The following is a 14934-nucleotide window of genomic DNA, read 5'->3' as shown; positions in this document are numbered from 1 at the left end:
TTTCAGATTTTTAAAAGGAGCCACAATCAATCAATCAGAGATATAACCCCACAATTAAAATAGCCTTCCCATCATAATATTTCTGCAGTGCAAATTCTGCAAGTACTTACACGACCATCACATGACAATCTACAAAAAGACAAATCCAAATTCTGAAAACATTTTTATTGATGTCAGCAAAAAAATACACAATTTTCTGCAACAAGGGTTGGGGTCAGTTTACATTACTACAGAAGCAAATTCCATTCAAAATAAATGTATTTTTCAACTAGATTTTCTGCAACCCTGCATCACTATGTATACGAAGAATAATGGCAATCTGATTTAACTTTGGTATGAATAGCACAAGAAAGTATGTTTTTTATCTACCCGCAACAAGTAAACAGGCTTTTAGAATAAATTAGCCCAAACAGATGTTTCAAGTTGCTAAAATAGGATCATATTTCACTTCTATGGATGGTTGGTAGATATTTCCAATATTAATTTCACTAATAAAAAATAAAGTGGCAGCTTTATTCACCTTTTAAGCATAAGCATGCCTATGTACATTATAAAAAAGCGTATAAAGTATAAAGTTTTATTGCATACAATGATTGAAAATTATTCCAAAATACATGAAGTGAACTTAATAAGTACAACTAAAGAAGTAATAACTGAGGAATAAAGGACTTGAAGTGTTTCAGCGTGGAATCCGGGGCTCACATAATCGGACATTTCTCCATTTTGGCTCCAGTCTAAGAGGAAAGAACGACACTGAGTTACTTTCGTTACACATGCATCAAGTCAACAGACAGAAGACCACATTTGTTTCACCAAGAGACGCTGAGTGACTCGTCTGCCTTCATAACGTTGTAAAGGAAGTGATGTGGTTTGTGTCGGGGCCCACCTTGCGAGGAGTGCTGCTGCTGAACACGTAGGAGTGCGGCAGTAGACCCTCGGAGATGCCTCCGCTGCGGAAGGAGCGGGAGGCCGAGCTGACGGTGCAGCTGCTGCCGGATTTGTCTGAAGGAAGTCCGCAGGAGCCGCAGACCACCGTCCGGCTCCGCAGGTTGTACTCGCTGTCCCCACAAGTGCTGTGAGCCACCTGCTGAGACAATGACACACTGACCGTTAACACATTCTGCTAGGATGTCTCAGGTTTGATTGTCCTGCTGTGGCGATAACTCCCCAAAACACACAGATGTTTTATTTTGAAAGGAACTTCATTGATGATTTATAATAGGGGAAAATAATATTCCCTGTAACTTCTTAAATGTTTAGATTTTTCTGATTTTCTAGGATGTTTACAAAAAATGTTTACAGAAAATAATGTACGGATGAATCGATAATTATATTTTTACCTCTAATTCTATTGCTCTACTGTGTTACACCAAGATTGTTTAGAAGTGTTAAATCATTTATCATTTATCATTACAATTAGGGCAGCTGCTAAATGCCTGTTTAGTATGTTATCAATACACTTTCTCTCACCATGTCGTCATCTTCCTCTTCAAACTGAGTGCGGGTCACCTTCCTCATCGCCATCTCCTGCAAAAAAGTATCATAGTCTGTATTTTTTTATCCAGATGCTGACACTTTAAATCTTTTTAACAGAACTTGTGGCTTTAATAAAAAGTGGTTCATTTAAACTACCTCTCCGTTAGCACTGATCAAGGTGGTCTGGAACAGGTCTCCGGTGCCCCAGGAGGGCTGAGTCTTCCACACCAGGTCAGAGGGAGGATTGTGGGTTCCTCCGGCACCAGAGGCCCAGATCTGTAAACCGGGGTGAGGTTATAGTATCAGATGACTGTGTTCATCAGCGCTGATGTGTGACTGCTGGGTGAAGGCGCTGCTTACCGTGACCCTCTGGCCGGCCTTCAAGGTGAACTTCACCGGGAACTTGAAGACGATGGGAGCTCCGGACCCCACCTGCCGCTTCACCTGCCAGTTCCCTAAATTCTGGTCCTGGTGGTTGGAGAAAAAGTCAGCAAGTCATTTTTCAGTCAGTCAGACCCAAAGGAATTCCTCAGATGATCCCAATCACCCTGGCATTTTATTCATCTCCTCACCTCATCTGCTTTGTTGCTGAGTCGGACATATTTCCCCTCCAGGTCCACCTCGTCCACGGTGACCCGTCCGCTGGCAGAGGCCTGCTGGGCGATGCGAGTGCGTGACACGGCTCCGCCTGCGATGCTGGAAGCCTCGCTGTCGGTGTCGTTGGGGCGCCGCCTCTTGGCGGGAGTGCTCTGAGCGCTGTAGTGGGCCGAGCGGGAGTGAGATCCCGAGGCCGAGGTACGACTTCCTGTCACTTTGGTGGGCGGCGGGCTGGGGGAGAGACGCAGCCTGCGAGGACAGACGAGAGTATTTATTGTGATTTTAGTGATTAAAGCTAAAAATGTCCTTTCCTTTAGTGTGTTTATGGCTCGTTGTTCATGTAAAATGTCTCCCAAGTCCAACGACTGATTCAAACTCCTCAAATGACATCTTACATAAAGTGATGATGTCACCAAGTAACACATTAGCATAGAGCTCAAACATTTCAGAGAGAGGGTGAGAAGAGCAGCTGCAGCACAGCCTGATGGGAAAGATTGTTGTTGAGCATGTAAACATGCTCATAGTAGTAACCTGAAGTACCAGCATGCACCAGAAGAGGAGTGTGATAGGTCCTCTTTAAATACGTACCTCTGCTCCTCCCCCTCCAGCAGCTTCCTGTACGCACATATCTCCATATCCAGGGCCAGCTTGACATCCAGGAGCTCCTGGTACTCGTCCAGCTGCTGCTGCATTCGCTGCCTCATCTCGGCCATTTCTCTGTCTTTGTCCCCCAGCAGGCGACGGGTGGAGTCCCGCTCCCGAGACAAGGCGTCCTCCAGGTCCCTTATCTTGGCCTCGCGGGCCGCCAGCTGAGGAATCAAAAATGTCAGATTAAAAGTCTGAAAACCGCAGCTTCGGGAAAAACGTGGGTAATAAAAATACAAAAATAAAAAAATATTCATGCATCGTGTCTTTTTAAGTTTTGCACGGGACACGAACAGCGGTCTCCTAGATCAAAGTCCTCATTCCACTACATCGTAGGAGTCCAGATCACCTGTTTCTGCAGCTGGCTGAGCTGAGTGGACATGGACTCCAGGCGGATCCGGGTCTGCTGGAGCTCCTCGTGTGCTGCTCCGACCAGGTGGCTGTTCCTGTCCGCTGACTGACGAGCGTTTTCCAGCTGATAGAAAGGAACAAGGCGGACGTATCGATTCTCTGCCGCTCGTCATGTGACTGATATTTTATCTTCCACGTTATAAAATCGAGGGTCTACCTTGGAATTGTAGGTCTTCTCGATCTCCTCTTTGTACAGCTTGACCTGCAGTTCGTGCTGGCTACGCATGTCTGTCAGCGCCTCGGCCAACTTGCTTTCAAAGTCCTGCTGCAGGCCGTTGTCCAACTCCACCACGCGAGACTCGTGACGCCGCTTTGTCTCCCGCAGCTCCTGTTGGATGATCGCAAAAAACATTTTTACCTCACAGGCGAAAAAGAAGGGGAGAAAGTTCCTTTTTAAAATGACTTTTCTGACCTCAGAGTGGAGGCTCCTCGAAAACTCCAGCTCCTCTTTGAGGGTCTGGATGCGGTTCTCCCCGTCCACCCTCCTCAGCATCTCGTCCTGCAGCTGCTTCTTGGCGTCGGCCAAACTGGTGTCCAGCTAAGAACGCATGACAGAAGCTGAATATTTAGTACAGGCAAACATCAAACACAGGCAGCAGTAAATAGAGAAGAATGACGACTCTTTCCACACTCAAAGGTTGGCTTGTATTTGGGTGGGATGGGTATAAGAGTCGGTTAGCTCGCAGGCTAACTGCAGAGAGATTGACCCCAGATGTGTTTCCACTGAGCTATAAACTGAGCGTGGGATTGGGTTTACCTTGGCAACCTGCGTTTTCAGGTCCCTGTTCTCCACCTCGAGGTTGCGCTTCTCTCCCAGAGCCGTAGTCAAGGACGCGTCCTTGGAGTTCAGCAGGGCCTCCAGGTCTTTGAGCCTCTGCAGCGCTCCGGCCAAATCCGACTCCTTTTTGGTGTTCCTGCAGACACCAGTCTCAGACGTTAAGTTTCCAGGGTGTTTTTCCAAGTATTCATACAGGATATTCCAGTGAGCAGACATCACATTTCACTTTGGAACGTCAGAACCAAGTGGAAACTACATTACTACAGTTTCCTTTACGCAGTCTAATTAAACAAATATGTGCTATTTCGGGATAAAGTTTTAGCCCGGATAGAAACGGGAAAGCCCTCAGTGCATATGACTCACAGTCCACAGTGATCCACATCCAATGTGGTGGCCACAAAACCACAGCCCCGTGTTGTTTGGCTGAGACGCTGCCATGGCAACGGCTTGGCTTTGCCCAAACACACATCGGCTCGTCGCCTCAATATTTATGGAAAAATAATAAGAGTGGAGCCTTCTAAACACTGCCACGTATTGTGTGCACAGTGATTGCTGTGGCGGAGGAGGAGAAACTGGGGGAAAGAGTTAGTCATCGTGGCTCTGGATGTGGCAGCATGGGAAGGAGTCAAAGTCCGACGTCAAACTGCCCGTGAGCGGGGAGGAGGAAGGCGTTTGGGCGTGGTCCGAGGCGGCAGGAGTGTCCGCAATAAAGCACCCGCTATTCAGAGCTAATGACTAACTGTTCTGCTGCTGCCGAGCACACGTGTTTGAGAAGTTAACACAGTCAAGTTTTTCATTAGAGGTCTAAAAGTTACAACGTATCACTTTAATAAGATAGAAATAAGATTTCATAGACACACATGGGTGCTTCTAAGGAATTCGGGGCCTTTAAGGGGCTGGGACCCCCCTAAAAACACACACATGCATAATTAGAAAGAATACGCTGTGAGTTGTAGGATTGGATCGGTGTGATTTGCTGCAAACCCACCTGGCTTTCAGCTCCTTGTAGTCCTCTCGCAGCTTGCCCAGCTCCAGCTGCAGCCGGGCCCTCTCTTTGGCCACGGAGTCCAGAGTCTGTCGGGCATCGGCCAGCTCCGTCTCGTAGGCGGCCTTCAGGCCCGTCAGCTCCCGGCTGACCTCAGTCTCCGACTCGGTGATGCGCAGACGCAGGCCGGCGTTCTCGGACTCCAGGGAGCGCACCTTGTCGATGTAGACGGCCAGCCGGTCGTTGAGGTTGCACAGGTCCTCCTTCTCCTGGAGCCGGGTGATCCGGTTGGGGGACAGCGGTGTGTTGGCACCTCGGGGAGTGTTTTTAGGCGTCGCCATAGCACCTCTGTTTCCACAAACAGACAGGTTTTATCAATTTAATTATTCTGAATACGTGTTTCTGAGCTGAACCTGCATTTCCAGACTATCAACCTTCAGTACGGTGACGTATATCTGAGTGGAATCGGATAGGGGGGCGGGGCTTAACGATGGGAGGAGTTTGATTTGGTGGCTGAAACGATTAGCTGACGACCTTTTCTAGCTTCCCTAGCAAAGTTGCAGACTGATTGATGGATGGATGACATGATATTATTGGTTGAAACTGGTTGGGACTAGCTGATGTCACCACGTGTCATATTTAGATTTCCAGGAAGAAAAAAAGTTTTTGGGGGAGGGATTTTTTTAAAAAAGGGTTAAAAAAAGAATAATTTCAGCTCGACTTGAACACAAAGGATGATGGAAGAAGTTGAACATGCGGTTCTTTCTACAGATCTACATCCAACACTGTGATTATTCTAATAAATCCAGGAACCGATCCATCCACCAGGGTGGATTTTTACTTTTAAGTGTGGTTCTGTGAAATTACATACGGACAAAGTCAGAACCGCAAGTTTAAGATTAAAAAGGAAAACATCATTCACTGTGAGAACCCGTTTAAACTTGAAATGATATCAAACATGCAGGACACAAAGAGATGGGAGGGGTCGTCGACTCCACCCAAAGATCAAAGAAAAGTCTCGACACAAAAGATGTGAACTTTGGCTGGAAGACGTACCTTTTTAAAAGCCGGACAGAAGACGATGAATCTCTGCTCCTAGTCTCTGTCGGTCCTCTTTGTTAACTTGTGATGAGAGTTTCTCCTCGGAGCTCTGCGACACCGTTCAGTCTCTTACTGCACTGTCTGCAAATCCATCTGTGGGTGCCCATATAGGAAAGAATGAGATGGGAGGAGAGAGGTTGGCCTCAAGTTTGGCTCACTTGGTAGGTGGTTGTTCCTCTCTCTCTCTCCCTCTCTGTGTCTCTCTCTGTCTCTCTCCCACAGTAATGGGTGTGCAGTCTGAATGAATGAGTCATCCTCTACTCAAATAAATGCACGTTGCCATCTGATACATGCAAGGGGTAATTTTGAGGGTTGTGTTCTGTTACTTCGCAGTGTTTCGCTGCCAGACAACTTCTTAGCAAAGAAAAACTTTTAGAAGTGAGTTTTCAGAGCCTGGAGCCTCTTTTCATGCACACCCATGGGATGTAACGTCCTTATTCTTCAGTTAAAACATACAAAAGGACAGTCCAGCTTCACAAATGTGTTTCTCATACAGGAGATTCTCAGCTGCCTCGTGTAAGTTAACCCATTCATACAAATCATTGTGGACCAAAAAGGTCAAGCAAAATGTTGAGGAAATGTGTGCATGGTGTGTTTGTGTGTATTTCACTCAACATAGAGAATAAACTTCTAAACGGGTATAATATTTATTTTCCATCTTTAAAGATCAAACGGGAAATTTAAAAAAGGAAAACTGCATGTTAATGGGTTAAAATATAAATTAATTTTCAACAATGTATTCTGTTGATGTTACATCTCCATCAGATGATCCAGCAGACCTGGTTTTCTTTGGGGAACGTATGTTTACAAAGACTTAATTTCATTATTGGTTTGGCTGTATAATAACCATTAAGTAAATACCTTATTATCAAGAGGCAGTTATACCAACGACCTGAATTATGAGTTAAAATGTTATTGAATATGTGAAGGTTATTAAGGGTCAAGGCCTCCGTGTGTGTGTGTGAGAGAGGGAAAGAAAAATAAAATCAAAAATGAAAGAAAAGTCAGAAATAAACAGAATTGTGTCAAACTGATTTATTATTTTTCGTTCTTATCCTTTGAATAATCTTCTTGAAAAGTGTCATGACTTACTGTTTTACACCACTCATAATATTTAATGTGGATTATATTTTTACACAGAAAAATACCATTTAATGTCAAAGTAATCTAAATAAAGTAGCCTATAAATATAAAATTATAAATGCCTGTTTGCTTAAATATTGACCATCTCCAAATCTACAAGTAAAAAGGCTCACTAGCATATATATTTAAATAGATTAAATAAAAAATATTAATATATTCACAAAAATATGTGTATGTATATATTAATATATAAAGACATGTATATATGATGGGATGTTTTTAATAAAAATGGGATGTTTTTAATAAAGAAAATAATACATATGTACAAAAGATTAATGTATAGCCTATGTAAATATTTTTTCTTTTTCTGTCAGTTGTGCCTGGATTAGCGGCCATCATGCTCCACTGCTGACAGATCCAGATCCAGATCGCCTCCCAGCCGCTTTATTTAACTGCACAAAGTGAACCCGATCCCCTATCTGTCCTCCAGCTCGACCTGCTTCAGGTTTCCAGCTACTAATACATGCTAGCTGTCCAAAAACACGACATAAAAACAGAGAATTATGAGAAGCGTTTTTGTCTGCGACGGTTGAGCAACGACGTGGCCGGTTTCCTGTCATGTGGTCTGAGGGAAAACCCGTATTGGATCTCCGTGGTCACCTGGGCAGAAGGACCTGAAAAAAAGTGCCGTTGAGCAGCTGATTGTCGGCGTAATGTCTGTCGGATCCGCGCTGTCCACATGAGTCGGACCGCCGGGGTAAAAACACACCATTGTATGAGAGACTCGAGGTATTAATACACGCGTGTGCACGTTTTAACGCAGAAACACGCCGAGAACGAGCACGAGATCACATTTAGAACGCCAAACTATGCGCGTGCGAGGAGTCACGTGCACACTAGGTTACAATATATTAATTCTTACAAAGCAAAAAAACAAAACAAAAAACAGCACTTTCACACCACAACAAGACGCCTATTTCAGCGGGGAATAAACGCAGAAAGTAGTCCACTCCGTGTCTTGTGGGCCGCATGTCGCAGCCCGCAGCTCTGCGCGGATAAACAGCAGCTGTGCGGCCGCGGAGCGACAAAAAAAAGGAAACCCAAGGACGAAACGGGCGATTTGAACGGAAATCACCTTGCAAAGCCGAGCAGCCGGCACGTCATCTATATATAAAAAAAAAAAAAAAAAAAAAAAAAGCCTTTACAGTTTCAACCCCGCGGTCGGGACCTCCGCCGCCTCCGCGTAAAAACCTCATACTGGACTCTTTTTTTTTTTAAGGGTTTTGTTTTCCGCACCGACTCAGAAGACTCCCTCCTCCCGCTCGGCAGCGGCCTCCATTTTAGCTCGTCGCCCGGTCGGTGCCTCACGTGTCCTGGACTGTCTTCCTCACATGACCCGTGTGTTTGTCCCCGTGATCAGCGCTTCCATCTCCGTAAATCAGTGTCGTTGAATATCAGCGTTTCACACCCGCAGAGCCTCCATGGATATGCTGGAGCAGAGTCTGGACAGCTCGGCGAGGTGAGCGGTCCCGCTTCCTGCTCAGCCATGGCTCCCTCCACGGCCTAAAGGAACCCTGCGCTGCCCGCAAAACGCTTTGCGATCTCTTCACAAACCTGATACTTGTAATATGTGTGCATTTTAAAAAAAAAAAAGTTTATTTTCTTTTTTCGTGCAGCCTGAGGACGCGGTGCGTTCAGGTGCCCCTTTTTAAAGACATTTTCAGCAGAAACCGTGCGCCGCTTTTGCAAACATCAACATCACGATTACAGTTTTATTCACCTGTCACGGAAAGCTAAAGGCGCCGCAGCGATCCGAGTTGTGTTTCAGGGCGATTGCACGTGTTGTCACTGTAAATTACATGCAACTATTTCAGTGTTTTAAACGCGTCAACTCATCCGAGGAGGGGCGGTGTTTAAAGCGTTATGTCTGTTTGTGAAGTTTGTACATTTAACCACTCGAGCTTCGGATTTTAATCGGCAAGTAGTTGCGATTTTTCCCGCCGAGGAAGTTGCAGAAAACACGATTTTTGTGTCGCGCCCCGCACGCTCGTTTTATGGCTCACTTTTTCTTTTTTTTTTATATTTATGTTTAATCCGACAGCTCCTCACGTGGCCACACGGGGGCGCCCTCCACCCACAACAGGCTCTGACATATATAGATATGCACGTTTACTGTAAACGACTCACGCGTGTTCTCTCTCTGTGTTTTAGTCACGACAAACAGGAAACAGAAGAGGTGGTGCAGTTACAGGAAGGTGAGGAGCCTCGTTTCTTCTCATCCTGACTCTAATAATGTCTGAATGTTAAATATGTGATGCACATTTATTTGTTTTTGTTTCAGCATTAGAATGTAAGACTTGATAATGAAGTAATAGTCATGCAAACACAAAAAAAACATGTGCATTCCTGCAGGAATGCATCAGCTCACATCTGTTTTTTTGTTGTTTTCTTCTCTGGTTCTGCTTGGGTGCACCGTCACAGATTTGAACCAGCTTGTTGACCTGTGTGTTGCAGGAGAGACGGTGGGGACGGAGGAGCAGACCGCCGTGACCATCACCGGCGTCCCGCAGGCTGCGTTCACAGACCACAATGTGCAGTACCAGTTCCGCACGGAGAACAGCGGCGGACAGGTGAGTTTAAGATCATTTATATATACACGAACGCAAAGAATGATAACAAAAAACCTTACGAGTGTGTATTAAAGCATGGAAATTTAATGTCACGATTTTCCTGACTAATTTAATTGCCATTCACAATATTATCCTGATATTTTTCATTTTTATTGCATAACAGATTGTCTTAAATGAGGTTATCATAAATCATAAGGTCCTCCTGCATCAATTAAGGCCAAATTCATTTTAAAAATGGCATCCAAAAGGTTTGGAGAGAAAAAAAAGAAAACACACTGGCATCCAAATTCTTTAAATGCTTCGGCACGCAGAGGAATCCAAAGCGTGACGCGCCAAGTTACAGATGCTACGCTATGATTGGACAATTAGGCCAAGGCGGTTTACCTCAGGTTCAATGTGCTGACGGATGATGACAAGTCCCTTCGCAATGTTCACGCCAGGCGGTTAATGATTAAAATTCCAGAAATAACTTCAGTGTTATTCATTGGAAACTCACAAAAGAGTGACACAAGGAGGAGAAATGCCTAAACAAACTCTTCCTCTCTGCGTCTTCGTCGTCGTCCAGGTGACGTATCGCGTGGTTCAGGTGACGGACGATCAGCTAGAAGCAGCAGCTGATGGGACCGGAGCCGTCAGCGTCGTGTCCGCGGCGGCGTTCGCTGGAGCGCCTCAGGCGGTGGCACAGGTGGGCAAACGTACCGCCAATGAAGGATTCGTTTTTGATGATGATGATGTTGTGACATCAACTCATGGAGAACATGAACATACAGTCCTACCACGTGTTATTTCCTAGTTATTAACTGACTCCACCTCTTTTGCCAGGCCGTCATCCAGAACCCTTTCAGTAACGGGGGCAGTCCCGGCGGCGAGACCGTGGGAGGAGAGACGCGCTTCGCTTATTTCCCCGCCACCACCGTCAGCGATGGGACGGCCGTGTCCGTGCAGGCCGCCGCCGACCCGACGATAGCGCAGGCAGGAGGTGAGGAGCAGATCCCTCATAACAGAAACATCGTATTTAATATGTATCTGAACAGTTAATAATGTCCTAATGTTGCCTCTTCACCTCCAGGCCAGTTTTACGTGATGATGAGCCCCCCCGAGGTGCTCCAGACGGCGGCCCCCCGCACCATCGCGCCACGCACACACACCTTCACCGCGTGAGTACAACCGAACCGCTCCCGGCACTTTCATCCCATCCGAATCCCAACGGTTGCCGAGTCTCCTCCCCCTCTTCCACGTGTCGGCCAACCTCTCACCCCTCTCCCTGTGTAACTTCACGCTGGATGGGATGTTCTCTACCTCCCCCTCCCCCTTTTTTTTTCTGGAATGATTAGACTGTCATTGTGTGTACATGAAGATACCAATTAAGAAAATCCATTTAAAACGTCTCAACGTCTGAAAACCACACTCTGTCCTACTTACCTGCCATCCCCAGAGACCTTGGTGAGAGCGAGATGTTGCAGCATGGCAGTTCAAACTGGTGAGAAGACCTTTCACATACGCCCCACCCTGCTGCCCCCATCATGTGTTGTAGAGACGTCCGGTGGGACCCCCCCACCTTTTGTGTAGTTCATTATGTGTTGACGGGTTTAGTTGTCGGGCAGCTTCAGGTTCCTTTTGGCGTTATTCCTTATTTTGTTGCATCACAGCCTGGATGGAAATCAAAGTGGATTATTATTTGGATTGTATGGAACAGACCTGCACAGAATAGTTAAACACTGGCGAAGAGAAAGGGAACAATAATCCAAATAAATCCCATTTGAAATCCAGGTTTTAATGCAACACAATAGGAAGCCCTCCCATCAGTGGCTGAATCCCAGGACCTGAAGGTTCAGCTGCTGCCGATGATAAAGCCTTATTCTTTTCCTCCACCTGGATTCTAGTTCAGGTGTTACTTGGGTCAATATTGAGAATCTGATAAGTTATTATAATTATCTATAATTTCACGGGCCGAGTTTGTTTCGCTGTGTGTTTTACAGGAAGGTGGAGGGTCCGCGGGCGCCCCGAGACGAGAGGCGGAGAGCACAGCACAACGAAGGTACGTGGAAACGGGTCACTTAGACATGGAAACGGGTCACTTAGATTATTTTATATTATGTGTTTTATGTACTCTAGATATTTTATACTGGAATCAGATTTGACCAGTTTGTAGCTACATTTTGTAGATTTCTAGATTCCATTTTAATAATAGATAACTCACTGAATCTGTATTTATTTTTTTACAGTTATACAATACAGGATAGCGATTGTTTAAGTCAAGTCCGATGTTTCCTTCCTCATAAAGAAAGATCCATGTCAGCACTCTGTATAGATATCAGTAGGATCTGAAAGTTTATTATTTTAGCAGTCATATTTGCGGTTACAAATACAGATTTTTTATTCTCTCTTTCTTTCCAGTGGAGAGAAGAAGAAGAGACAAGATTAACAACTGGATTGTCACACTTTCTAAAATCATCCCTGACTGCAGCATAGACAGCAGAACTGGAGCGGTGAGTGAGAAATCATCATCATTAATCTGATAATATGGTTTAATCACTGGAGGAAACGTGAGCGACACGATACTGAACCCGTGTGGATGTGCTGTGTTCCTCAGAGTAAAGGAGGCATCCTGTCCAAAGCCTGCGACTACATCCGAGAGCTGCGTCAGAGCAACCAGCGACTGCAGGAAAGCTACAAAGAGGTGGAGCGGGTGGAGATGGACAACGATCTGCTCAGACAACAGGTTAACTTCCCACACGCCAAGCTTTCATCTGCGATTTTGTGTGAATAAAGTGTGTTTTACAGCCTATTCGTGTCTAGACGGGGGCGTGGCCATTTTTTTGGGGTTGTATTCAGTCGAATATAACCACGACTGACAACCGCTCTGGTTCGTCATGCATAAATACTCCCCAAAGTAAAACTATATCAAACAGTGGTACTGTTGTACTGTCAGTCAGACTGCGTAATATCGATTTCATTATAGAAACTTATGCTGTAATGTAATACGAGTCGTTTCCAGTTTGTAAACGGGGAGGTGATTTTTCTGAAACATATCTTCTGAAAGTCATATCTCATATGACATGAATAGGCTATAATCTTGGGAAACAGAGGCCACCGTTTACCCTCCAAGGATCCAATCTAATCCAATCCTCTTTATTTATATAACACAATTTTAACAAACACAGGGTGCTGCACAACAAGATAAAACACAATAGAGAGACAAAAAAGATGAAGTACATAATAGAAAGCTAATAGTAATAACAAATAAAATGCACTGCCTGCACAGGATAAAAATATGCATATACACATAAAATCGTGATGGATATAAGTATTGCTGCTTTTCTATTCATCGCACCTATAATATCTCCCTCTTGTTTTCTCCAGATCGAGGAGCTGAAGAACGATAATGCACTGCTTCGAGCGCAGCTACAGCAGCACGGCGTCGAAGTCAACGGAGATGCGACGCCGCAGTGATCGTGGACTGGACACGCCTAACGTCACAAACACAACGTCGCATCCTCCCGCCCACCTGAACTATACCAGGACAAGGATGAGAGACTATTATATACACACACACACACACACACACACACACACACCGAGGGCTTGTGGAGAACACTGAAGGACTGAGACCGGCCTCCTCCACCTCCAGCCGCTCCGAGCCGAACTCTCTGAAATCCGTTAACCGTGTAGCTAACTCAACCTTCTCGCCTCCGCTTCAAGGATCACGACCTCCGCACAGCACCGCCACGCTTGCACCAAACTCTATTTTTTTTTTTTTTTTTTTGCTTTAAATTATGAACCCGCCACAGAAAATTTACTTTTTAATAATTTCACTTTTTTTTTTCATCGTACCTATTTCTTCCTTTTTGTTTGTTTTTTTGTTGGTGTTTGCTGTGTTATGAAACTACTAAATGTGACATGAATGATAGCTCCCATTTTTAATTTTAATTTATTAGCGTTTAAGGAATGTGTACACGGAAACTGCATCCGGAATTTACTCCACATCATAACGGACAAATATATTTTGATCATCACTGTTGCTAAGGAAAGGTTAAAAAAACGACTGTCGGAGGATCACATGTGTATATAGTTGAGCTGTGTGCAATTTAAGGGTAACTTTTTTTCAATTCCTGCCACTTTGAACTGACACTCCCAGCACCAGAGCTCACAGACTTTATAAACATAGTCCAATGTCGGTGAATTAAAGAACCACAATGCTTTTTCTGACAGTCAAATCAGCTTTGAGGGCGCGGGCATGGAGGTTTTATGGTTAGTGCAAGGCCTTAATAGAAGCCTGTTGGAGAATCTAGGTGTTAACATAGCTCAGGTAAATAGTGCACTGGCAGGTGTTTCCCAGACTCAATGAGGTCTTTAACACGAAGAGGTTAGAGCTCTCTTGTGTCCCCAGTAGGTGTGATGTACAGATGAATGAGAACAGAGGATTTCCAAGGTGGGAATCGATTTTAACGGGCATTAAAATAAGGTTTGGTTTGTACATCTTGCTTGCCAGGTCACCGTTGTACTGCACTGAAATAGAGGTTCAGTCACAAGAGGTCCTGGTTTGAGACCAGCCTCTGGTTTTGGCTCACTAGTCCTGCTGCATTTTAGTGGACACCTGAGGTGGCTTATCTCTTTTTTTTGTTTGTTTGTTGGAAACTAATCTGTTGAAACCTTGGGAACCTTTTGCTGCTGACAGAAGACGACTAAACGACCGTGGTCAGGAAGGTAGTTTGGATGCGAGTGATGGTAGTTGTTACTAACCAGCTTTTTTGTCTACACTGAAAGTCACCACAGCATGGAATAAAGAAAACCCATAACCACTGGCATGACTAATTCTGATACTACAATAAAACACAAGTGTTTATACCCGAGTGGCGTTCGGCACAGATGCTGCCTACATTTTGTGGATGAGTGAGCGGAACGCATTAGAGGTTGAGATATCGATTTAAATATGAAGTATTGCGCCAAATTCTGTGACCCATCAGATTCTGTGACTTCAGGAGGAATTTCAGCTGTAACCGCTGTTATGTTTTCACTTTGTAGGATGAATCCTACTTGATAGGCCCAGGAGTATTTACATAAGTCACATACATTTTGATAACCAATGATTGTGACACAAAATTAATACTTCCACTGACAATATTGGGTTGACACTTTGGGCTTTTGTCATTTAGTTGATCCTCTAATATCACAGATTTTGGCAGATCTATCTGTATTGTATGGAAGAGGATTAAGGCCATATGTGA

General features: G+C 44.8%; 2 protein-coding genes across 4 annotated transcripts; one reads left to right on the top strand and one right to left on the bottom strand.

The window, feature by feature from the left end:
* Nucleotides 1-176: 176 nt before the first annotated feature.
* On the bottom strand, nucleotides 177-6086 carry LOC311028112 (lamin-A-like). Of its 2 annotated transcripts, none has more exons than XM_084032399.1 (13): nucleotides 5949-6086; nucleotides 4896-5240; nucleotides 3887-4043; nucleotides 3542-3667; nucleotides 3287-3457; nucleotides 3068-3193; nucleotides 2662-2882; nucleotides 2049-2322; nucleotides 1837-1944; nucleotides 1633-1752; nucleotides 1471-1527; nucleotides 887-1087; nucleotides 177-734 (listed from the first exon to the last, which is right to left on the bottom strand). In XM_084032399.1, exons 2-13 carry the CDS (start codon nucleotides 5231-5233, stop codon nucleotides 699-701), a joined length of 1935 nt encoding a protein of 644 aa, XP_083888525.1. In that variant the 5' UTR covers nucleotides 5234-5240; nucleotides 5949-6086; the 3' UTR covers nucleotides 177-698. The 2 variants fall into 2 exon arrangements, with proteins under 2 accessions (XP_083888525.1, XP_083888526.1); XM_084032400.1 differs by having other exon boundaries at nucleotides 887-1084.
* Nucleotides 6087-7453: 1367 nt separating this feature from the next.
* On the top strand, nucleotides 7454-14687 carry usf2 (upstream transcription factor 2, c-fos interacting). 2 transcript variants are annotated; one of them, XM_084032401.1, is made up of 11 exons: nucleotides 7454-8595; nucleotides 9288-9331; nucleotides 9591-9706; nucleotides 10272-10391; nucleotides 10529-10685; nucleotides 10776-10863; nucleotides 11142-11186; nucleotides 11686-11744; nucleotides 12104-12195; nucleotides 12300-12428; nucleotides 13070-14687. In XM_084032401.1, exons 1-11 carry the CDS (start codon nucleotides 8558-8560, stop codon nucleotides 13157-13159), a joined length of 978 nt encoding a protein of 325 aa, XP_083888527.1. In that variant the 5' UTR covers nucleotides 7454-8557; the 3' UTR covers nucleotides 13160-14687. The 2 variants fall into 2 exon arrangements, with proteins under 2 accessions (XP_083888527.1, XP_083888528.1); XM_084032402.1 differs by lacking the exon at nucleotides 11142-11186 and having other exon boundaries at nucleotides 7455-8595.
* Nucleotides 14688-14934: the final 247 nt, after the last annotated feature.

This window comes from Eutrigla gurnardus (assembly GCF_963514095.1).
Source record: "Eutrigla gurnardus genome assembly, chromosome: 17".
NCBI classification, from domain to species: domain Eukaryota; kingdom Metazoa; phylum Chordata; class Actinopteri; order Perciformes; family Triglidae; genus Eutrigla; species Eutrigla gurnardus.
Note: the sequence above shows the minus strand (reverse complement) of the source record. Positions and strands in the feature narration are given on the sequence as shown.

Excerpts from the sequence above, each read along its gene's own strand:
- LOC311028112 (XM_084032399.1), bottom strand. The coding sequence starts at position 5,233 with ATGGCGACGCCTAAAAACACTCCCCGAGGTGCCAACACACCGCTGTCC. Across the intron at positions 4,044-4,895 it reads TACAAGGAGCTGAAAGCCAG|GAACACCAAAAAGGAGTCGG; the intron begins GTGGGTTTGCAG and ends TGGTGTCTGCAG. Across the intron at positions 2,883-3,067 it reads TCAGCCAGCTGCAGAAACAG|CTGGCGGCCCGCGAGGCCAA; the intron begins GTGATCTGGACT and ends TTGATTCCTCAG.
- usf2 (XM_084032401.1), top strand. The coding sequence starts at position 8,558 with ATGGATATGCTGGAGCAGAGTCTGGACAGCTCGGCGAG. Across the intron at positions 10,864-11,141 it reads CGCACACACACCTTCACCGC|AGACCTTGGTGAGAGCGAGA; the intron begins GTGAGTACAACC and ends TGCCATCCCCAG. Across the intron at positions 11,745-12,103 it reads GAGAGCACAGCACAACGAAG|TGGAGAGAAGAAGAAGAGAC; the intron begins GTACGTGGAAAC and ends CTTTCTTTCCAG.